Source organism: Myotis daubentonii, chromosome 18 (assembly GCF_963259705.1).
Source record: "Myotis daubentonii chromosome 18, mMyoDau2.1, whole genome shotgun sequence".
NCBI lineage: Eukaryota > Metazoa > Chordata > Mammalia > Chiroptera > Vespertilionidae > Myotis > Myotis daubentonii.
The window spans coordinates 29425501-29449030 of NC_081857.1; the positions used below are offsets into that span (position 1 = coordinate 29425501).

The window sequence follows — 23530 nt, forward strand, 5'->3', positions numbered from 1 at the left end:
TTCAATTTGTAACAATGAAATTGGGGGTCACCACCACATGAGGAACTGTATTAAAGGGCCGCGCACGCGGCATTAGGAAGGTGGAGAACCACTGGCTTAAGCTAACAAGCGAATAAATGACCCTGCATTTGGGCGAGGGAAGGGTGAGGGGGGCCGTGGCGATCTCTGTTTCAGGGAATAATTGTGTTTCTTGGAAAGTGTGTGGAGAACTGTGCCGTTGCTTGAGGGCGTTTTTAATAAAAACCATTCATCAGATAAAAGCAGACGCCCAGAGACAAGTGTTTAGCGAGGGGGACCCACATCCTCATTGTCATATCCATCACCTTCCCTATCAACAGCTCCCCTCTAATCTCGACAGATTTGACTGAAAAACAAATAAGAGGCCTTTTGAGGACTTGAACCTGAGGACTTTCCTCCGCGGCGCCTTCCCTGCCTCCCTCCTGTCAGTGAGTCAGGTTTTCTCCCCATCTGCTTGCTTTCTGGCTCTCTCTGCAACTGTCTGGGCTCTTTCATGCTGCTTCCCAGCGTTTTCCCTCCCGACGCTTCTCCTTTGTTCTGGCAGCCTCCTCTCATCTGCTGGTTTCAGGCCTATGAAGTGTCAGAGGTGGGTTGCCGTTTGCAGGCAGCATTTTGTTGCCTGGCAACGTGTAACAAGTGTCTTCTGTGATGGCTGCTTCCTGTAAAACAGAGCCAGGGCTGGGACCCTGGGATGCAGGAGCCTCCAGAGGCTTCTCTGGGGCAGTGTGTGTGTGTGTGTGTGTGTGTGTGTGTGTGTGTGTGTGTGTGTGGCAGGGGAGGGGGGGAGGCGGAGAGGAGAGAGACAGACCAGCAGACACATTGGCTTGCATGTGACGGAATAGCCATGCTCACTGCTGTATCATGGCGGAGGCTCCAGCTCACCCTCTCCTGTGCTGATTCGGGAACTACAGGTGTTCTGTGATCAGAAGTCTTGGCTAGGTTCTGTGTAACTTGGTGGTCCCCTGCTGTGGCTCCCCAAGGTGTGCTGGCCCTGAGTGACAGCTGCTAGAGGGTTCCCACCTGAGCCTAAGTCTCACTTCATCTTCCTCCCGGTGGGGTGCCGAAGGCCTGCAGTCTGTGAAGCCGCCTGGGAGGAGGGGGGCGGTGGAGGCAGGAGGCAGGTCACAGAGCGTGAGCAGAGAACACCGGCCTTAGCGCTGGAAGGGGCTCTAGGGCTTATGGAACCAAATCCTCACATTGTACCGATGAGGAAACCGCGGCCCAGAGAAGGGAAGCAACTTGTCCAGAGTCGCACAGCACGTTGGAGAGTCTGGGCTCCCAGCTGAGGGTCTTTCCCCCGGGGCCACCATCCCGGCCGGGCTGACGGGGTATAAAGAGGCAGCACAGCGGTGAGAAGCGCAGTGAACTTGGGCCCAGTGTGCTCCTCCCCGGTTTGTCAGGCAGAGGTAGCCCAGGACTCAGTGACTCCCAGAGACAAAGCCGACCCGACAGGCAAAGCGCCTCCTGCCCAGGCCTTTGACCTGTGTCCGTGCTGCTCTCTCCCTCCCCAGAGAGGCCCGGAGGTGGCGGGGAGTCCTGGCCTCGGGGCTAATGCTCCCGGGGAGAACCCCATTCTCACAGGGCAAGGCTCCTGGAAATCGTGGTCTTTCCATCGAGGCCCCTGAGAGTCTCGGGATGGGGGCTGCCGCTCCCCACCTGCCTGCTCTCCGTCCTGGGTGGGCAACAGGGAGGGACAGTGCTGGAGCGTCACAGCCCTGAGCGGGCAGGGCGGGAAGCTGCTGTGGCCCAGAGCTCTGAGGGGACTTCCCGCCACCCCCTGCAGGCCCTGCAGACAAGAAGAGCTCTCCAGCCCTAGCCGGCTTGGCTCAGTGGATAAAGCGTCAGCCTGAGGACTGAAGGGTCCCAGGTTCGATTCTGGCCAAGGGCACATGCCTGGGTTGCGGGCTCGATCCCCAATAGGGGGTGTGCAGGAGGCAGCCGATCAATGATTCTCTCTCATCATTGATATTTCTCTCTCTCTCTCTCCTTCTCCCTTCCTCTCTGAAATCAATAAAGAAATATATACATATTTAAAAAAAAAAAAAAAAAAAAAAAAAAGAAGAGCTCTCCAGATGGGTCAGCTCTTTGTCTTGCTCCTTCTTTTCCTCCAGCAAGAATCTCTCAGTTCAAGAGGCAGAAAAAAAGTGACGCTGATGCTGGGGGCGGTCTGGCCCCAGCTGCACCCCTTCCTTCCGCCCTGGGCTGTGGAGATGAGCAGGGAGGGGTGCGGAGGCCCCCCAGCCTGAGCCCCATGCAGGGCCTTTCCTTCCAGCTGCTGCTCCGAGACCTTGGGGTATGCCCGCCCGCTCTGGAGGCTCGGAAGTTCCTTCGGCGAGAAGCCCCCTGGGGCGGAGAGCTGGGTGCGTGCTGGCTGGCTCCATTCTGTTCTCCGCCTAGTACTGAGCTTCAGAATTGGCATGATTTCTGATGTGTCCCAGGACTTTCCAGTTGATCCTATAAGGCCTGGGTGGGTTGGCTGTGTGAGCGGTGGGCCTGGGCCAGTCCCTGAGACCCTGCCTGCCCCAGACTGTCACCCTTCACATGGCCCAAGGCCACCCCACACGTCCAGGGTAGTGTGCCGCCTGGACGCCCAGGCCCACGGACAGGTTAGAGGTTAGAGGCAAGCGCCCTCCACGTGCAGGCTGCTGGTGGCCCGGGAGCATCCAGCAGTGCCCCCCGGAGCCCTGCAGCCATGTCCCCAGACCCAGTGGTCGCCTCTGCTGAGTCGGAATTCCTCCCACTCACCCTGAGCCCGGACTCCTCTTGGTCCCCCTCTTCTCAGGGGCAGGGGAAGCCATCCCACCAGAGCTCCCACGTCCTGCCCTGGAAGCCCCTTCCCAGGGAACTTTTCCCAACCTCTTTCTCTTTGTTCTTGGTCACAGGACGGCCCACCCCCTCCCACACTAACGCTGCCCGCTGCCCGGGTGGGACTGCAGCTCTGTGCCCGCTTCAGCATCTGCTCACCCGGGTGCTGCCTGCCTTTAATTCCCTTCAGAAAGCAGGGCTGAGAGGAGGAGAACACCGCCCTTCCCTCCAGGCGCAGCCAGGACCACCGCTCTGCAGCACTGCCCTCCAGGGGGCGCCATTCACACGGAAGTCTCGGTGAAGGGCGCTCCTGGAGTTGCACTGCACACAATCACGGTGCTGCTCAGGGCAGCCCTGGCTCTGGCTGACTCCCTGTGAGGCTGGCTCGCTGCATTACAGGCCCGGGATCGGATGCAGACCCGGGATCGAATGCGCGAGGAAGGGAGGCGCCCCAGCCATCTCTCCATTCAGCCTTGCTGAGCCGGCACCTCCTCCACAGTGTCCTAGGGTCAAAGACGGGGAAGTGCCATCAGCCGAGCCCAAGCCCGCAGGCACACAGGCTCTCTCCCAGGGTGGATGTTTCATTTTGTGCAAGCTCCCTAATCTGGCTGAGCCTGTGTTTCCCACTCAAGAAAACGGGAAAGGACATTCCCGATCCTGTTATTTCGAGGATGAAATGAGATCGTGCGCAGCAGGCGTGGTCCAAGTGGCACCTGGCCGATGCTTGACAGACGCCGATGGTTGCTAGCTCTTAAAACAGGGCTGAACGCCTAGTCCTACCTGCCTCCCAGAAACAGCCCCAGAAAGAAAACGAGATGAGAAAGAGATCACCTCTCGGGCCTTTGAGCAAATATTTTGCGAGAATGCCCACCAGTTATTCTTGTCTCTGTATCTGGAAAACTAAGAACGGTGATGCCCCGTGGCTTCCGCGTCACGCTCTGTGGCCGATGATGGATGTTGGGAAAGCCTCGCTCAGGAGGGAAAAGCTCACAGGGGCAGGCAGGCTGAGGCCCGTCAGGTGGAGCTGAATGAAAATCCGAGACAGCGGCTGTGAGAGAAAGCAGAGGCCCAAAGAGGAGTCCGTGACGCCCTTCCCACCTGCCTCCTTCAGCGCCTCTGCTGCGCCTCCTCCACGTGCCCGGCCAGCCGGGCTGGCACCTGTCCTGCAGAAGTGCGAGCCCCGGGAGTGAGCACGTGATTGGCCCTCGTGGCGGGAGGGGACAGAGAGGAACCTGGGGCTCAGGGAGCTCTGCCCAGAGCACTTGATCTAGAAGAAGCGCGTCAAACTCGCAGCCCACGGGCCCGCAAGCCGCGTGCCTCGTTTATGTGGCCCGTGTTAGCCTCTGCGTCCGACATGCTCGATCTAGAAGGCTTGCTGGAGGAGGGGACGTGGGGGCCAGAGGAGACCCGAGGCAGAGGGACCAGCACGAGCAGAGTTCAGCGGTGGGGGAAGAACGGAGCGGGGGAGCGAATCAGCGGTTGTTTGCCGCGGGGTCAGCTACACTCAGAAGGGTCGGCAGGGGCCAGGCCTCGCTCACCAGTTTAAAGAGTTTTGACTTATTCCTCCATCGAGCCAACAGTTCCCAACCTCATTTATTTATGTGCTTCTTTTAACCTAATGATGCAGGAGAGTAGGCGCTCAGACCCCTGGCTCGTGCGGTAGGTGTGCCACCCCTCCTTGCCACCCAGAAAGCAAATCGGTTTGCAAGAGCGTGAGAGCGATGTAATCGCGGGGCAGCCTTGAAACTGCCCTGACACCAAACAGCGGTCATTCACAAAAGTCCATCTTCCACCGCTGTCCGTCCTGGAGAGAGGGTCTGGGTCCCGCAGCGTCTCCACACTGAGGCTGGAGCGTCCCTGCCCGCCCCCACCCTAGGCTGTGGGAGCCACTGGCGGGCTTTGAGCGGGGGAGGGTCTTGTGTTTTGGAAAGACTTCCCTGGCTGCAATGTGGAGGGGGGCTTGAGGGGGACACTGGGATGACCGTGAGACAAGGAGGCCAGGTGGGGACGCTGGTGTAGTGATGCACAGGGGACCGAATGCTGCGTCCACTGGGGCAGGTTAGAAAGAACTAGAGGAGCCCAAATTGACAGGACTGCCTCATGGGGTGTGGGTGATGGTGGAGGACGTTGGGGGAAATGCCCGGAGCGTAACTGACCTGCTACCCCTGAGATATTCCACGCAGGTGGATAGATGTGCGGGTCCGAAGCTCAGAGGGCCAGTCGGGGCTATTTCAGAGTCTGGTGGTGACAGTGAAACCACATGGGGGGGGGCGGGGCACGTGGTCACCAGAAGAGCAGGGCGCTGTGGTCTGTGGCCCCGGAGGACGAGGATGTGTGTTCCTACTTCGCGCAGCCCTCTCACTGCACATCACAGGATGCTGCCTTCCCGCGGGCTCCCTCTTATGCCGTTGATGGCTGGGCCCTGGGAGGTGCGACGTACAAGCTTGCTGGCTGAGCAAACCAACCGGAAGCAACGACCGGGGTCCCCACAGGGGCTGTCAGCCCCTCCGGGTGGGGCTCCCACTGTGGTCCTCACAGGAGGGAAGGAGAGAGAGGCTGAGCCCAGGAAAGGGAAACGGAGAGGAGAGAAGGAGAGGCGAGGGCGGCATCCAAAGAAGGACGAGAGAGAAGACTGACAGAGAGGTGATGGGGCGGCAAATAGAGGAGGGGGAGGGAAGGCGAGGGCACAGGGGTGCAGGCGACAGTGCAGGCCAACGGCGGTGTGTCCTCCCAGCTCCACCATGGAAGCCCAGTGCTGGACCAAGAAGCACCTGCTTACCCACCCACCTCTCCCTCCATGGTCCCTCTGCCTCCACGGGCGTTCCACTTCCCCTGGCCTCCTTCTCCCAAGCTAGTCCCTCTACCCGGAGCGCCTCCGCCCAGCCCCCCCTTTTAGTCCTGGGAGGTGTAAGTAATCCTCAGAGGAGGTGCCTGCTAAGTGCACCCACGCCCCTCCTGGGCACTCATCTCAGCCTTCTTTCCTTTCCTTTCTTTCTTTTTCTTTCTTTTTTGTCCTTTTGTGTTGCTTGGTGTAGGCCTCCTTCACTGCACTGTAAGGTCCGTGAAGTCTAGCGCATAGTAGGGCCTCATGTGTAGTTGTTCAGCGAATGGTCTCATTTATTAAACCCCAAATTGGTGCTAGGTGCTATGCCCGGTCTTATGTTTGTCACCTCATTTAACCATCAGCACGATCCCATGAGAGGCTCCACACGCTTCGTTTTTACAGAAGGAAAGCCCAGGGCGTGGAGTGGTAACCCCCCGACGGAGGCCACGCGGGACAGCGGCCGGCCTGGGACCTGAACCCGCCCTCCCTCCGCCACGCCACCTCCCGGGCCCGTGGAAGACACGCTTCCCACGGGAACAGTGTTTCTTCCAAACATATTGTTGTTCTCCATGTTCATGCATTTTTATTAATCGTTTCCAAATCAGGAAACATGGAAATATTTTTAATAAGTAGAGAGGAAATATTGCGAAGAGAGAAGCGGACTCAGAGGGACTTGCCAGATGAGCCATCTGGTTCTTAACTTAATAACCATTCAAGGAGGTTGACAGGGCTCTCCTGGCTGAAGAAAATGGGCTGTGGAAGGAAGGGCAGCTGGCTTCCCTCTAATGGTGTATCCATTTGTGAAGTGGAGACTTTGAGCAAAACATCTTAGCTAAACAAGAGAAGAGAAACACACACTTAAAAAAAAAAAAAAAAAGCTGAGCTGGTGTCTTGTTTAGACTTCACACCACGGGCTGTGAGCATTGCATCCAGATGTGTGACACCAGCCAGATGTTCTGATCTTCTGCATCTGACCATGCACGCACGCCACCGCCTCTGAGAGAAAGGTGGACACCCGCCGTGCTCGCGGGGAGAGAGCAGCCGTGTCTGTCTGGGGCAGTTGTTTTCAGAGCTGTCGTGTTTGGTGATGGTGGTTTTCTCCCCTGCGGCCTTGCACCCCGGCTGTTCGCTCTGGGGCTGGCTGGAAAAGACTAGATTTAGATTGGCCTTGGAAAGAAAGATCCAGGGCTATTGCCCTGAACCACCTGGTAGAAGGAGACGGCCTTGTTTTCCTAAACTCAAAGCCCACAGCAAAAATAGAACGCCAGCCATCGGAATGAAGCGAGGAGTGCCTTTCTCCACGCCGATGTCTCACCATGGGCATGCGGACCAGGGGGCTTGCGGTCAGTCCTGAGTCCTCCAAGCCATCTATTTCACATTCTAAGTCGTTTATTCAGGAAATTGTTTTTAGGCAAAGGAAGGATTTTTCTTTGCCTTGATTAGCCGGAATACGCAGGAGTAGCTCTGAAGTCACCATCGCCGTTTATTCCTCAGCTAACTTTGAATGTCCGTGGAACTCTCTCACACACGTCAAAAATGTTTGAAATCCTAAACTAACCTTTAGGATGCCCTTAAGAAATGTCCATTTTCTCCCCGAAGCTGGACTCGCGTACCCTAGTACACTGCGGCCACTTGCTAATTAGGAGTTGGTTCTATTCAAGGACTGGGCAAAGGGAGAGGTAGGAGTAGGCGTAAAGCCCAGGGCTCCATGGCGATACCCGACCTTAGTCGGGGCACGGGTTTGACTGTGTGGCGCTGGGGGGGCGGGGGGTGGTGACTGGAACGTGAAGACAAAGCTATCCACTTGGCTGAGTTCTGCAGAAGGCCTGGCTGGGTTCCTGAAAACTTCCAACAAACAAACCAGACCCAGAACAAGTGGCTAGAGACATCCCATCACTAAGATTCATGTGAAAAGAGTTAGGTCGCAGCTACTGTCAAGAAGCCGAGTCCCTCTTAATAGCGAGAACGGACTCCAAACCCGTGATAGTTGGCAGCCACTTTGACAAAAGTTTATCTGCCGAAGAGATCTTAACGTGCTTCCCTGAGTTACTGAAGCAAGCATCACTTTCACGGGAGGCAGGGAAAGCAATGACAGGCCATATTCATTCCAGACATTCACTGAGCAGCTATTATGTGTTAAGCTCTGAGATGATACTTAAAACAGGTACAAAGAGGACTCCAATAGCCCTGGCTGGGTGGTTCCATGGGTTGGAGCATCATCGGGTACAGCAAAAGGTGGCAGGTTTGATTCCTGGTCAGGGCACATACCCAGGTTGGGATTCGGTCCCCGGTCAGGGTGCGTGCAGAAGGCAACCAATCGATGTTTCTCTCTCACATCGGTGTTTCTCTTTCTCGCTCCCTCCCTTCCTCCCTCTAAGATCAATAAGACAAACAGCCCAAAACATTGGCTATCTCACTGTTGCTAAGGGTCAAGGACTCAGGGGCATCTTGCACGGGGACCTCTGGCCCAAGGTCTCTCCGGAGATGGTAGTCAAGCTGCCACCCAGGGCTGCGATCTCACCTCAAGGCTCAACGTAAAGGGTTTCTGTGTCCAAGCTCACTCCCGGGGTTGTGGTTGCGGTGGACACACCCGCGTGGAAACACTACTCTCCGAAGAAGAACAAGGTCAGGATAAGGATGAAATTAAGGATATTGATGATCTCGGGGGTGGGGGGGAACTGGGAGGGCATTGCGTGGAGAGAACACACAAGTAGATTCAACAGGCAGGGTTGGAGAGTGAGCGCTAACTTTATTTTCACGCTTCCTAGCATAATTTCACAGGACATGTCTTTTTGGTTTCTTCCTCTCGGGCTTGATTTTATGTTCGTATTATGGGAGTTATAGGCATGCCTGCACTTTAGAGTCAACTGTCCTTCCCATTTACCCTTCTCCAGAGCTTGACTACAATCTCCTGAGGGGCCTTGAGCCAGAGGTGTCTGAGGGTAGGCTGCCCCTGAGTTCCTGACCCAGAGCAACGGTGAAGTAGCAAATGGTATTTAAGCTGCTAAGTCCTGGGGCAGCTTGCTGTGCAGCAATGGACGGCCAATCTTTTTACCTCCTTTTGCTAATTGTTTACCTCCGTGTCTCAGAATAACGGGCTTGTATTGCTACTTTTCGATGCGTGAGTTTTGGCATTATCTATTCCCTCCCCTCCCGGGAAGATGAGGCATTGGCTTCCTTTCCGCCCCTTGAACTCGTCCTGTCCCCCATTCTCCTTTCATAATTATTTTATAATTTTGGTTAGATCAGTAATCACTGTTTGCATTGCTCAGTCCACACTAATTTGACTCTATTCATAGTTGAGCCTTTGTAGTCAAGGATGATAACTCCTCTTTTCCCGCAGAAGTTTTGTTTTATTCTGGTTAGTCATCCTGTTTGTTCATTTGCTTGCTTTTCTATGTATTGACCCCTAATTTAACTCCAAACTCTGGCGGTTGTCTCACTCTCCTCTCCAGGCACAACAGGTTCTCCACCCATTCCATCTTCTGGGAGAAACGTCTCCCCGAGCCCCTGCCTTGCTGCCGCCTGGACTGGTGGCCCTCTGCCTGGTGCATGGCCTTCAGCCTGGCCCTTCCCACCGCCTGTCTCCTGTGCCCTCCACCCCGGGGCTTCCTTCTTCGGGGCTTACTCCGTTGTGTGGGTGATGCACACCCGCCCCTGGCTCCCTGAGAAAGGGTACAGAGGAGGCAAATCCTGGAGAGCCTTGCACATCTGAAAGTGTCTTCATTCCACTCTCAGACTTACCTGATCGCTTTGGCTGGTTTGGGATTCCGGCCTCCATGGTTTAGAATTCTTGTTTGGAGATGATTTTTCTTGGGAATTTTGAAGGCTATTCCATGGCCCTCTCGCTTCCAGTATTGCTTTAAAAATTCCAAAGTCACTCAGATTTCTGATTCTTTGTATTTGATCTCTCTCTCTCTCTCTCTCTCTCTCTCTCTCTCTCTCTCTCTTTCTCTCCCCCTCTTCCCCTCCTCCCTCCCTCTCCCTGGAAGCTCCATAGAATCACCTCCTCTCCCTGGTGTTCTGAAATGTCACAATAATGTGTCTTGGTGTGACTCTATTTTCATCCACTTTGCTAGGGATGGTGGGCTCTTGATCTAGAAACTTGTGTCCTTGGCTTATGGGAAATTTAAAAATATTATTTATTTACTTCTTCCCTTCTTCATTCTCTGTCTCCTTTTCCCCCTCCTTTTTGTCCGGTTCTCTCTTTCTGAAGCCATTAATATTTGAGTTGGTAGACTAATTTTCTATTTTCTCTCCTATTTTCATTTCTGTCTCTTTCTGTCTCTTGGGAGCCTTCCTCAATTTACCCTCCAGCCCTTCAGGGAGAATTTTCGGCATAGCACGCCGTGCTTGTCTCACGGGTCCAGTATCGTGTTTTATCTCTCTTACAATGTTAATTATAGGGTTTTTTTCAAGAGTTCTCTGCAAATGATCTGTATTTGATCCAGAGTTCTGTTTCTTTGTTTAATTGACTGATTTGGCCTGTGTCTTGTATGCTAGAGACCTTACTCAGCTGTTTGGGGATTCCTGGGTCTCTGCTGATTTTTAAAAGCAGGGAACTCACACAGTTAGTTGTAGAGGGATTTGAGAAGGGGCAAAAGCAGCATGTGTGTTTAATCCGGCACCTTTTTACCACCATACATTTATTTTATAATATTAAAAAGTGAAAAACCGTGGTCTACACCAGTGATGGCAAACCTTTTGAGCTCGGCGTGTCAGCATTTTGAAAAACCCTAACTTAACTCTGGTGCCGTGTCACATATAGAAATTTTTTGATATTTGCAACCATAGTAAAACTAAGACTTATATTTTTGATATTTATTTTATATATTTAAATGCCATTTAACAAAGAAAAATCAACCGAAAAAATGAGTTCGCGTGTCACCTCTGACACGCGTGTCCTAGGTTCGCCATCACTGGTCTACACACCCTAATGATAAATGAATAAGCATAATAACCAACCCCTCTCCCCCCAAAAATAAAAACTACACCTTTTCCTTCTTAGCCCTTAATGAAAAACAAGAAACTATTTTCCAAAAAAAATTCTTGATTGTAAAAAATAGCATGAAATTCATATGTGAATTTGTGACAAGTGTAAACCACTCTAAAATTGTGAATAGGTTGGGATATAATTTCTGCCTCCTCCCCACTCCCACAGTGTGAATCACCAGGCCTGCTCTCTCGCTCATCACTTCCTGCTTGGCGGGTTGCATGTGTGTCTTACCTCTATGACGAGGCCCCCCGTCACAGGAGTGGAGGGTGTGTGTCCGGTTCATCTCGGCATCTTCTAGAGCAGCGGTCGCCAACCTTTCGGACCTCAGGGGCCACCAGGGGTCCACGGACCACGGTTGGCGACCGCTGCGCCAGAGCCCCCTCCCGAGGACAGATTGGTGCAGTGTTACATTGAATGAGTGACAGCCTCAGGCTGTACTTCTCTCCTCGGCACACAGAGTGAGCACCCGCCGGATTTTATATGGTGAACGAAAAAGAAACCCAAAAGGACATAAAGGGAATTGAGAGAACAATGAAGCAGTAAATCAAACATCAACCTCAGAAAGAGACAGACTACTTGCTGCCGTACGCTTCATTCCGCTTTGAGTTCTGCTGACATTTAGTGCACTTCCTCTGGGCTGAGCACTGTGCAATATTTCCCTTAACCCTCCCATCAGCCAATAAGGAAACCGGCCACAGAAAGGTTAAGTCCCTTGCCCACAGCCATGGAATTACTTAAGGTGGAGCTGGGGCTTGAAGCCAGGTAGCCGAGCCCTAGAATAGCTGCTCACCTCCTCCCCACCCACCTTCCCCACCTCCCATTCTGACCCAAGACTTCTTCCAAGAAGTGCATCTGATGAACTGATGCCCAGCTCTGACTCTGCAACATGTGTTTGCGTGCGGCTGGCTTGTGGCAGGGAGCTGTCTTTAAGTCTCCCCGCTCTGGGCCCCCACACGGGGCTGTCACTGAGTCTGGTGGTCTCCGAGGCTCCGAAGTCCACCCCTCCAGGGAGGGATGTCCCCTCACACCTCGGCACAGGCCCTGCAAGCCAGGGTCAGCCACCATCCCTCCCAGCCCAGAGCAGGCTGGGCATGAAGGGGACTGTGGTGGCCTGAGGGCCTGGCAGAGCCCTGGGCTGTGGGGAATGGGATGAGCAGGGCAGCTGCCCCTCCCAAACCACGTCAGAGCTGGGATAGGGCTGGCACCTTAAGTCAGGGGAAGGGCGCACTCCATCTTGGGGATCAAAGTCAGGTACCACCAGCCGGCGTGGATCAGTGGTTGAGCATCAGATCTATGAACCAGGAGGTCACAGTTCGATGCCTGATCAGGGCACATGCCCGAGTTGCGGGCTCAATCCCTGGTGTGGGGCCTGCAGGAGGCAGCCAATCAATGATTCTCTCTCATCATTGATGCTTATATCTCTCTCTCCCTCTCTATTCCTCTCTGAAATCAATAAAAATATATTATATATATATATATATAAAAGTCGGGTATCACCTGTCTACATTGCTCCAGTGTGACCAGATGAGCAGGGACAGGCCCCATCCCGGGGAAATGAGGCAGCTGGCAGGAGAGCAGCCAGGGTGCCCTCAGGGTCGCCGTAGAACCTCGTGGGCAGTGAGTGGAGCAGGTGGGAGAGGGCAGGTAAGGGGTGTCACCAGTGAGCTTTGGGGAGGGGATGTCTGCTCTTCAGAGGTCCCTGGGGTTCCAGGCTTGCATGCCCTGTGAGGACAGCCCTGGAAAGGCTAATGCCACCGCTCTCCGGGGCTGGTGCTGGGGCTGGACTCAAGTTAGGGCTGAACCGCCCACTGGTGCTCTCACTGGGCGCTGCCAGGGCCAGGCTCCTGGGGGCGAGGAAGGCTGCACCTGCTTGGCCCCGGCTACCCCACCTCTGTGTCCCACCTTTTTAAACATCCTGCTCACCACCCGCAGACCGCTCTCCCCAGCAGGCCATGTCATTTTGCCACTCATCTGCTCAGGAACCAAATCTCTAAGACAAAATCCAAACCTGCCAGCCTGGAATTCAAGGCCTTCCAAATGCGGACCCCTGGTCTCCAAGGCCACCTCATCGCCTGCAACGGGCGCCCAGGTCTTGCTAAAACCTCCTCACCATCCCCCAGGGCGCACAGCAGCTGCTTCCGCCTCTCTCATGCTGGGGGGAGTGGAGCAAAGGGCATGGGCTTTGTCCTGACCGGTTTGGCTCAGTGGATAGAGTGTCAGCCTGCGGACTGAGGGGTCCCGGGTTCAATTCTGGTCAAGGGCATGTGCCTTGGTTGCAGGCACATCCCCAATAGGAGGTGTGCAGGAGGCAGCTGACCGATGTTTCTCTCTCATCGATGTTTCTAGCTCTCTATCCCGCTCCCTTCCTCTCTGTAAAAAATCAATAAAATATATTTTTTAAAAAAAGAAAAAAAAAAGCATGGGCTCTGCTTTGGTTACTTCCTGTGTATCCTCGGGCAAATCACCCAGTGTTTCTGTGCTCCCAGTTACTTACCCGTGGAAATACACAGGCCCTGCCGGTGTGGCTCGGTGGATGAGCATCGACCTGTGAGCCAGGAGGTCACGGTTGGAGTCCCAGTCAGGTCACATGCCCGGGTTGCAGGCTTAATCCCCAGTAGGGGGCGTGCAGGAGGCAGCTAGTCGATGATTCTCTCTCATCACTGATGTTTCTCTCTCTCCCTCTCCCTTCCTCTCTCTGAAATCAGTAAAAACCTATTTTTAGAAAATATCTTACAGGATGTGGTGAGAATTGGAGTGTTTGTATGCCAAGTGCCAGTCGCATGGTAGGTTGTGCCGCCTGACTCCCACTAGGACAGGAGGAGTGGATAAACGGTGTCGGTCACTCTGTCCCTTTGGGTCCCCGACTCCCGTGCCCACCATCTTCCTTCTGACCAGCGGAGCTCTGCCTCCTCCAGGCCACCCCAGATGCACCCGTACCGAAGCCTGCCCTGCGCACCCACCCTGGGGGAGAGGGAGGAAAAGCAACATTTGCCGATGGCCCAGGCCCTGCGGGGGCAGGGAGAGCACGGGCCATAGTAGCTCACACTCCTGGAGGCCTCCCTCCGCCGGACCCCATCCCGTGCACTGACCCATGTGTGAGCCTTAGTAACTCCGTCTGCGGATCAGAGTTCCGGAGTGGCTTTCCGCTCCATCTGCCCGGGTCGGTGTGGACTCCCATCCGGTGGCCGCCCAGAGGCTGGTGGGGAGATTTTATCGAGGAGCGATGTCCCTGCAGGACAAAATGCAGGGCCCCTGTGTGTCACTCAGGCGGATCCTGTTGGAGAACATTTTGCCAAAGGACCCACGTCTGCCTGCCCTGGCGCCCCTGGTGCAGCCAGCCCCGCACTCAAGTCAGCCCCTGGGCTTTCCGAAGGCCCTCCGTCCGCCTGGAACCCTCCCCGGCCTGCCCGGGACGGAAGCCTCTGACTAACCCTCCTGCGTTTGGGACCGAGGCCACTGGCCTTTCCCTCCTGTCTCCAGGGGCCTCGTCTACTCACATACAGACCTTCCTGCAAATGTCTGCATTTTCCACAGGCCCCTCCCCTGGGCTGAGAGCCCTGAGGCAGAGGACGGGTCCTGTGGACACTGTATTTCAGCACTTGGCACAGAGCCGGACAGCAGGGGGCCTTGGGGTTTGGGGGTGGAGGGAGGGAGGGAGGGAGGGAGGGAGGGAGGGAGGGAGGGAGGGAGGAAAAGGATGGGTGGACTGGGCACTGGGCAGAGGGGATGGTGTGACATGTTTCCAGTTGGCTCCTTCCGGGCGGGGCAGCCATGAGGCCCCGTAGGTATAGACACCCCTCGGCAGAGAGCCCAGCACCCCGGGAAACAGCTCTTGAGAACCCACCAGGGCCCCCCTCCAGGCGCCGGGAGGTGCCAGTCTTGGGGATCCATCAACCTTCAGGAAATTGCTAAATATGTTTGGCATTTTTTTTTTTTTTTACATTTTTCCTGTTCAGGAGCTTGTGCTTTCAAATTAATTACATCCACATGCATTTAGACTGTCGGTTGAAAGGGGAAACTCTAAATCTTATTACCTCCTGATTTCATCCAAAGCTATTTTACCAGCACCAAAGGGACGCCTACAATCTGGTGCGAGCCGTGGCCCCACATTTACTTCTGGGACAAGCATGTGGGGGCGGGGGAGCGGGAGCTGCCGGCAGGACCCGGGTGGGTAGAGTTCTGGCACCTTCAGTCGCCTAATGAGATCTCCCTGTCGCCATCGGTGCTGCTCCCACCTCAGCGAACAGTCTCACTTCCGTCCCCACCAGGATCTGCCCACAGCCCGTGCTCTCGGACCTGGCGGCTCCTTCCACTAACTCCTGTCTTCCCCTTGGCAGGTACCATGACCAGCAGGACGTAACTAGTAACTTTCTGGGTGCCATGTGGCTCATCTCCATCACATTCCTTTCCATTGGTTATGGGGACATGGTGCCCCACACATACTGTGGCAAAGGTGTGTGTCTTCTCACCGGCATCATGGTGAGTACCTGCCTCTGCCCGTCCCCCTTCCCCACCCTCCGAACCAGAGATCTTCTTCGGGGCAAGAGGGGCCTTTCTGTCAGGGTGTGGGGCCGGCTGCTCGCGCACAGACCAGCGTGCACCTCTGGGCACACAGAGAGGCAGATGTGAAATCCGCAATGGTTTCTCACGCTGGTGTTTCCTTTCCCAAGGTAGGGACAGGTCCTGGTTCCTGACAGTTGATGGTCTCTTCACAGTCCCCTCTTCCATTCCCACACCCCCCCCCCAAAAAAAAAAAAACAAAACAACGGCCGGGTGAAGCTGACCATGGGTCTGACCCCCTCTTCCTACCCTCCACCACCGGACGGCCCAGAGTGCTCCCCGCAGTGAGCATCAAGCCTTGTGGCTAGTTGTCCTTCCCGCCCCCTGGGCCCCGCAGACCTTGCGTGACATCTGCCAGGCGTAGCTGAGCTCGCGGAGGCAGGGACGGGGACAGCCCTGAGAGGCCACACGAGGCCGGTATTGGACTGGGCGGCCACCGGGTGCGGAAGCCCTCGACTTCTCCAGACTTTGGTTTCCGCATCTGCCTGTTGGGGCGCTGGGCTCCCCGTGCCAGGTCTCTCCCAGCTCCGGCATCAGCGAGACTGTGACTCCATCCCCATCCCCCTGCGGGTGCCCAGCAGCTGGGCTGCACCCATCGCCCCGCCACCCCCACCCAACTCACACCCTTGCCCATCACGGGGCCCTCGAAGCACCGTGTGTGGGAGACCCTGGAGGGGGCGTCAGGATCAGAGTCTGAATTCCCACGGTTGTCCTCCCTGGGGACTCTGGGCAGGGCACTCGGCCTGCCGGACCCCGGCATTCCCCAGTGCAGAGCGAGGACGGAAGGCCCGCCCTGCCCTCCCCAGGGATGGCGATGCTCTGTGCGAACCTGCTCTGTCAGCATGGGGCGCTGCACAGGCCGGCGGGGTCGGCGGGTCCTCGCGTCCCCCGGCCTCCACCCCGCCTTCCCGGGCCGGGGGATGGGGCTCCTCGGCCTTGTTGAGCTTTAGGTCCAGGCCAGGCAGCCACTGCTCTTGGGCCTCCTTCCTAGAATCCTAGACACAGGCTCCAGAGGAGAAAGCACCCGTCAGCCGGGCATCGTGGGGGTGCGGTGGGGGGTGAGGCCTCCTGGTGGCTTCCCCCGGGGAGCCTTCCCTGCAGCCCCATTATTCGCCCGGGGAAAGCCTTCCTTCCAGGGCCCCTCAGGTTCCATTCATTCTCCCAGGAGGAAAAACGACCCACCTTCGGCAATGAAAAGGGCTTTCTTTCTGCAGCGGAAAGGGATTAACTCCTCACCAGAGGTGGGGGCTGCCCACGGCCACCCACCGCAGCCTGGGGGCCTCCTGGGACTGATCACATGTCAAGGCAGCGGAGCTCAGGAGAGGCCTGGGCAGTGGCCCTGTGAGCAGGAGGGCCCGGGGCTGGCATGTCACCACTGGGCACAGTCCCCTCCCTTTCCCACGGAAATCCAGGCCAGGTGCGCCCCAGCAGGCAGGCAGGTCCAGCACAGGGTTGGCTAAATCCTGGGTGAGAGTGAGGCCTGGGAACGAACCGCTCCCATTGGTCGGTAGGAGCCTGCCTGGCCCCGCGCCAGCTGTCACCAGGAAACCAGGGAGCGATCTGTTCTCTCAGAAAGGCCTGGAGGCCAGCACCTTCCTGCCTCTGAGCCCCCCCTGGGCTGTGGGCTTCGTGCCTCGGAACCAGGGCACACGGAGGAGCAAGCAGGCAGGCGGAGGGTGGGTGGCCCGAGGTGGATGGACCTGCTGGGAGCCTCTGTTATTTTTAAATACCAGCCATTCTCCCTCTCAGCAAGGAGCTGCGCCCCATCCAAGAAGCGGCCCCCTCGTCATTTCCCTGATTCCTTCCCTCTGGCAGGCACCTCCCGGCCTCCACTCTGACACAGCTGAGTGGCAGGCGGGCCCTTGGCCCCTCCTGGCGGAGAGGGCTGTGGCCCAAGTGGGAAGAACAAACGGACGAGAAGGCACCAATAGCACCTCCCATATTAAAAACACAACACAACTTCCATCTTCTCCTTTTGCATGAGCCCTGATGCACCCACCTGTCCCTCTCTCTACACAGGAGTTGGGCGGGGCGGGGGGCTTCCTCCATTCATCTCAGGGTTTTCACCCAAATTACAGTCCGTGGCCTCACTCTGGGGTCAGCCACCGTGTGGAACCCCGGGGTCACTTTTCTAACCAATGTGACCTTTCTAGCTGAGTCACTCCTTTCCAGGGCTTCTGGTTGCTGAAAGTCCTCTCGCGCCCCCTCCCCCTCACCGCCCCCCCACCCCCCGCCTCCCAGCACTGTGTGCATCTCAGAATTATTATTCCAAGTGCCTTCTCGAAAGGTACGGGCTTCCTGTTTGGTTGCCATGGACACCGTGCAGGCCAAGACAAGGCCTGCTTGGGAAGGGGAAGGGAAGATTTGTGTGTGCGGGCTGCAAATAGTCTTAATCATTGTTTTCTCTTGGCAATCCCAGTAACGGGGTAATTATCAACCATTAAGCAGGGTCTATAATTGTCTGAGCAACTTGCCGTTGTTGGCACAGACCTCGGGTGCTTGAAAGACTTCAACTGCTAAAGCAGGTTTACCAGGGTCCGCAGAGGGTCTGACGATGACGGTTACCAGGCAGACGGAGAGCTCTCCCTGCTTGTCTCCGGGCTGGGGAAATCACAGCTCCCCTTACTGAGAGGCCTGCAGGCACCTGGGGAACCTTTGGGGCCCCCAAGACTGCTCGGCAGGAGCCCTGTGTCCGTGGAGCCATTGTCTAAAACCGGACTCGCCCTGTGGGCCTTTCCTACGTTCCGGACAAAGAGACCAAAGCTTCCAGGATGTCCCCCGGGGACCCTGAGCTTCCCCGGGGCGGCATGAGGGATGCTCCTTTGAACTGCAAAGGAAAGCGGTGGTGAAGCACAAGGTAGAACAAATTGAGTCATTCGGGGAGGAGGGAAGAGAGGGCTCAGCGAGACATCTGCTTAATGTCAGTTTTAGAAGAATGAGCCGCTCCCCTAAAACACCTTGGTTTCAAACCAATTGATGTTATTTTAGTTGTTACATGGAATCTGTGGCAGAAATAGAATCCAACCGCACATCCCCCAGGCTTCCCTCCTCCATTTGTCACTTTCATTTATGCCTTCTTTTCTTTTCTGCTCCTTAAGTGAAGAACACCTCATACTTTCCCCCTGGGGAGACTCGTCTTTCCAGAGTCTAAGGTTTTCCAGCTGGAAAATGTGTCTTGGAAACAAGAAGTGGGAGGAGCCGTGTAGAGGAGCCCGGGTCTCTGATTTGGGTCCAAATCCATAGATGAGTTAGGCCTGTTCATCCCCTGCCAGCCTCTCTCTCTCTCTCTCTCTCTCTCTCTCTCTCTCTCTCTCTCTCTCTCTCTCTCTCTGGCTCACTCACTCCTGTGCTCCTGCTCATCATGTACCCTGGACAGTGTGACCTCATTAGAGGTGGACCCTACCTCCTCCTCCCACCCTCCCCTGGAAATAGGAGTTCGAGAAGGCCCAGGGAATCCAGCTGGTGTCAACTGTGATTCAGGGCTTGGCACATCTGAAGGCAACCGTCTGAGTCATGGATTATCTCCACAGTCTGACCCCAGGGAAGTCAGCCCAGCAGCTGCTGGCCCTTTTCTGTCTGCCCCCGTCCGTCCTCTCCTCGCACGCCCCCCTCTGTCCGCCAGCCATTTCTGAGATTCCACGCTAGGACAGCGTGCACTGTCACACCCCCAAATCAGCCCAAGTCCTTGGCAATTTCTCTCTTAATACCAACCCACATCGCTGCCTCATCCCACAAGGATTCCCAGACTGCCACTGTGGGCACATCAGACTGATAAGCTGCGAGTAAAAAGGCTCATGAGCCCCCAAAGGAACATAAGTAGTCATTATACCACTCAGAGTGAGCACAACAGCAGGGAGGGGGCCCCCCAACACTGGCTGTATTTCCTCTGAAGAGCCAGAGTTGACCATTAACTTTGACTGAAGCCTTCGGCTCCTTGTTCTCCCGGCCTTCCTTCCTCAGTCCCACCGGCCCATCCTTTTTTCTTTTTTCTTTTTTCTTTTTTTTTAAATATATTTTATTGATTTTCTACAGAGAGGAAGGGAGAGAGATAGAGAGCTAGAAACATCGATGAGAGAGAAACACTCATCAGCTGCCTCCTACACATCCCCCACTGGGGATGTGCCCACAACCCAGGTACATGCCCTTGACCGGAATCGAACCTGGGACCCTTCAGTCCGCAGGCCGACGCCCCATCCACTGAGCCAAACCGGTTTCGGCCCATCCTTTTTTCTGACGCCTCTGCTCGTCCTTTCCTCTTTCCCTGTTCTGTCCCATGCTGTTCAGGATGGAGCACAACTTCTTCCCCATCGCAGTCTCCACTCCAGCTCTCTCTCTCCACACCCCCTCTTTTCTTCACTTCCCCTTCCCTTCTCCTCTCTCTCTCTCTCTCTCTCTCTCTCTCTCTCTCTCTCTCTCTCTCTCTCTCTCCCACTCCCCAATGTGGATTTCAGCACACTGCCCACCACCTTCTGACGGCTGCAGATGTCTGCCCCCCCTTTACAAGGCTGCTTCTTAATGGAAAGGACCAAGCTAGGCTTCCTTATTGGCTACTTCCTTAATTACATCCAGAGGATGGATTTTCTAAAAGAAAAATAAAGCTGGGAATGGCCCACTGCTCTCTATTCAAGTTAGAATTAGGGGTTAAGAGCCCAGCATCCTCCAGAGAGATATCTATAAGGGAGTCTTGACATTTCTAAACAGAAAGAAACGGGGAAACATCATCTAGTCCACCCTCCTGCCTCCATACAGGAATGCATCTGAATCATATACGATGGATGTTTCCTTGGTGGAAACACTCTAGCTCAGTGATGGCGAACCTAGGACACGCGTGTCAGAGGTGACACGCGAACTCATTTTTTCGGTTGATTTTTCTTTGTCAAATGGCATTTAAACATATAAAATAAATATCAAAAATATAAATCTTTGTTTTACTATGGTTGCAAAGATCAAAAATTTTCTATGTGTGGCACGGCACCAGAGTTAAGTTAGGGTTTTTCAAAATGCTGACACGCCGAGCTCAAAAGGTTCGCCATCACTGGCCTAGCTTCTCATTAGAAGGCCCCTGCACTCAAGCTGCCGCACGCGGGCTGTGGCAGGACCACGGAGCACCCCGTCCTGACCCTGGACATTCGGGAGAGATTGGATGAAATTCCCTAAGTGGCACGGTGAGCAGGGCAACCCTTCAGGCTTGCTCTGCCCCCGGCTCTCGGGGCTGATTTAAATCGAGTTTGGCCTGGACCCAGGGAGAGGAGAGAGGACGGAGCCTGGGAGAGCCCTCTCCATCTGATGCTCCATTTTCACCACCATGATATATCCCCCTTTTTTGGGCCTTCGGCCCAAAGTACCTTTGGAACTCCATGTAAAGGAGAGTGATTATCCTTGATCTGGTTGAACGGAACGGAGCACACCTGTGCCCTCTAGGACAGCTTCTTTTAAGCTAGTGTGTGTGTGTGTGTGCGTGTGTGTGTGTGTGTGTGTGTGTGTGTGTGTGTGTGTGTAGGCCTGGCTAACTTGATTACAGCCACTGACCAGGCTGCCCAACTGCCCATACATATCCTTTGAAAACTGGGCACAGAGTCTCTTCTAAGTTCCAGATGCCAGGGCAACACGGCCGTCCCTGAACAAGAGAGGAAATCGAGGTCAGAAGAGAAGGGCTCCGTTTGTGTGCTATAAATGGGTGGCCAAGGGGTGGCTGACCAAATGACCAAATGTACCGAGAGCCGTGAGATTGTTTTCGTGGGAACCTTGTGAAAAGCTCAGGGGAGCTTTGCCAGCTTCAGCCCTGCCAAAACCTTACACTCGCCTTTGCCAACCTGTCGAGAAGGGAAGAGAGATTGCAGAGGAGACAGTGGGCACTGCTCTACCCGGATCCGCTCCTCCCGACTCGGGTCCAGAAAGTGTACCTTTGAGAACATTCTTCTCCATTTCTCACACATTCTGTGAGGCCTGATGAGCCAGAGCTGTCACTGGTTGAGTCCTTCAGTCCTTGAACCTCAACTGCTAAGCTGGGCTCTGTGGCAACTCTATTGTTGCAGCCGAGGATTAGACCGTGGGCTTTGCTGAGCGTGTCATCTCCTTCCATGTGTGGAGGTCAGGCGGGGCCGGGCCGGTGTGCAGGAAGAGGGTGATGGCTGCAGGGGAGGGGTGAGCTCAGACAGTCAAGCGTGCGCCCAGGGGAGCAGGAGAGAGCATGAGTCCAGGGGAACCTGCTTTTTTGCTCACCCTCCCCTATACCCCCTTGCAATGGACCTACCTGGGCAGAATAGGAAAGTTGCTCTGCGAAATACTGAGGCCCCTGCGAGTTCCCTTAAAATCCTGGTCGGAGGCAAGATTGTCATCCTCTTTAAAAATCTCTGAGAAAGAATCACTTCCTTGTGCTGAGTCAGAGCCTAGACCTTCGGGTAAAAAGCCCCAACGGAGGAGCAAGCAGCGTGGAGAGAACAGGCTCGGGCCAACCAGTGTTCCCCCGGGAGGCGATCTGGGGGGACGCGTTCCCTCTTTATTAGATTATTTACAGGAAAACTCTGCCCGCAGCAGCCATGCTCCCTCCAGCGTGTGTGTGGCCTCTCCTCCGGGCCCCCTGGTCTGGAAGCGGCAGTGGGATTGGGACACGCATGAGGGAGCGGGGCCTGCGCATGCCAGCCCCGCCGTGTCCCCCGCACAGCCTGGCAGGTGGCCGATGGCTGCATGTTCCGTCCCCCAGAGCTTCAGCCCCCTTGGGAGTCCTGCTTCATGGGGAACTAGCCAGTTCCATGAAGACTCAGGCTCGGCAGCTAAGCCAAGGGCGATGCAGACCTTCTCGCGGGGCAGGAAGCAGGGCCCGGGCAGGTTAGGTGGCTTTGACCGGCCAGAGGGCTCAGGGCCCCGCTCCACTCCCCGAACCCCACAGTGGCCCCGGGGGCACCCTGAGCCTCCCGCCTGACCCTTGCCTCTTAATGATGTTGCTCTCTCCCCGGTCCTCTTGCTGTCCCCCCACAGGGCGCGGGCTGCACCGCCCTGGTGGTGGCCGTGGTGGCCCGAAAGCTGGAGCTCACCAAAGCGGAGAAGCACGTGCACAACTTCATGATGGACACTCAGCTCACCAAGCGGGTAAGACGCCGCTGCTCGCGCTGTCACGGGGGCTTCAGACCCGCGTGGAAGCCGATGGGAAGGGCAGCAGTCAGTCACGTGGTGTAGACGGGGGGTGACTCCTTGCAGGGGAGGCTGGAGGGAGCCCCAGGCCCCTGCGAACAGCCTTCACAAAAGGGGCGAGTCTTCTGTTAAATGGCTGCGCACAGCGCCAGCGCTTTCCCGATAGTTAAATCCGAAGCACACGGGGTGCAGCCCGCTGCCTTGCCTCGTGGTAATTGAATAAATCACCCAGCGTGAGGCAGCGGTTGTGTTTATGCTCAAATATTTTCATGAGCCTCATTAGGAAGGGCAGTCGAGAGTCTTAAACACGCAATGGGAACTGTGTCTAAATCCAATCCTTTCAAAAATGTCATTAAAGAGGATCGTCGCTGTAGAGCTCCCGTTCCCAGACAATGTCAGTATCCGGCTCTCCCCCTTTGGGTTGTAACTGGCTGCCGCCTCTCACTTGTACCCTGTGCGAATGGTTCGGAAGGATGAACACTGGAAGTGTGCAGGAAGGGGGAGCGCGCTGGGCCTGACACCCCACTGCATTGTCAGGGAAGAAAAGGCCCCTCGGAAGAGACAGCAGCAGGCAGGCGGGAGCCGTGCGTGTCACGACAGCGCCGATGGAACATTCTGTAGAGCTGCAGGCGGAACGAAGGAGTCCCTGCGCAACCTCCTCTTTCTGAGATGAGCGAGAATCCAAACCCTGTGTGGGGCCTTGGCCGCCATAGCGAGGGCTTCTCATTTAGGACCGAAGTGGGTTAGAAGGCCCAACCGAATTTTGATTTTTTAAAAAAAATAATAATTTTATTAATTTCAGAAAGGAAGGAAGAGGGAGAGGGAGATAGAAACATCAATGATGAGAGAGAATCATTGATCGGCTGCCTCCTGCAGGCCTCACACTGGGCATCAGGCCTGTAACCCGGGAATGGGCCCTGACCGGGAATTGAACTGCGTGACCTCCTGGTTCATAGATTGACCCTCAACCCCTGAGCCACGCCAGCCAGGCCTATTTGGGTTTTTGAAAGCTAGAGAAAAATGTCAGTGACCAATGTTGCAGCCCAGTAAAGATGTGTTAGAAATAGAGACAAAGGCGGGGGGGGGGGGGAGAACAAAGAGAGAGGAGGGTGGCCAAGGATGAGCCAGCTCCCAGGGAAGGCAGGGGAGGGTGCGCTCTTGCCAAGGCCGCTCCGGTTTCTCGGCAGAATTATTTA

At 55.5% G+C, this 23530-nt stretch overlaps 1 protein-coding gene across 4 annotated transcripts in view; it reads left to right on the top strand.

Annotated features, from left to right (window-relative positions):
* The window catches only part of KCNN3 (potassium calcium-activated channel subfamily N member 3), a 142471-nt gene that overhangs the window by 97930 nt on the left and 21011 nt on the right, over window positions 1-23530 (top strand). For all 4 annotated transcript variants that reach the window (XR_009449946.1, XM_059675535.1, XM_059675536.1 and 1 more), the window contains exons 4-5: window positions 14981-15122; window positions 22182-22292. Coding sequence is in view for 3 of the 4 variants with exons in the window: in XM_059675535.1 (XP_059531518.1) it covers window positions 14981-15122; window positions 22182-22292 (253 nt within the window). In the remaining variant the exon portion in view is untranslated. The remainder of the gene's footprint in view (window positions 1-14980; window positions 15123-22181; window positions 22293-23530) is intronic.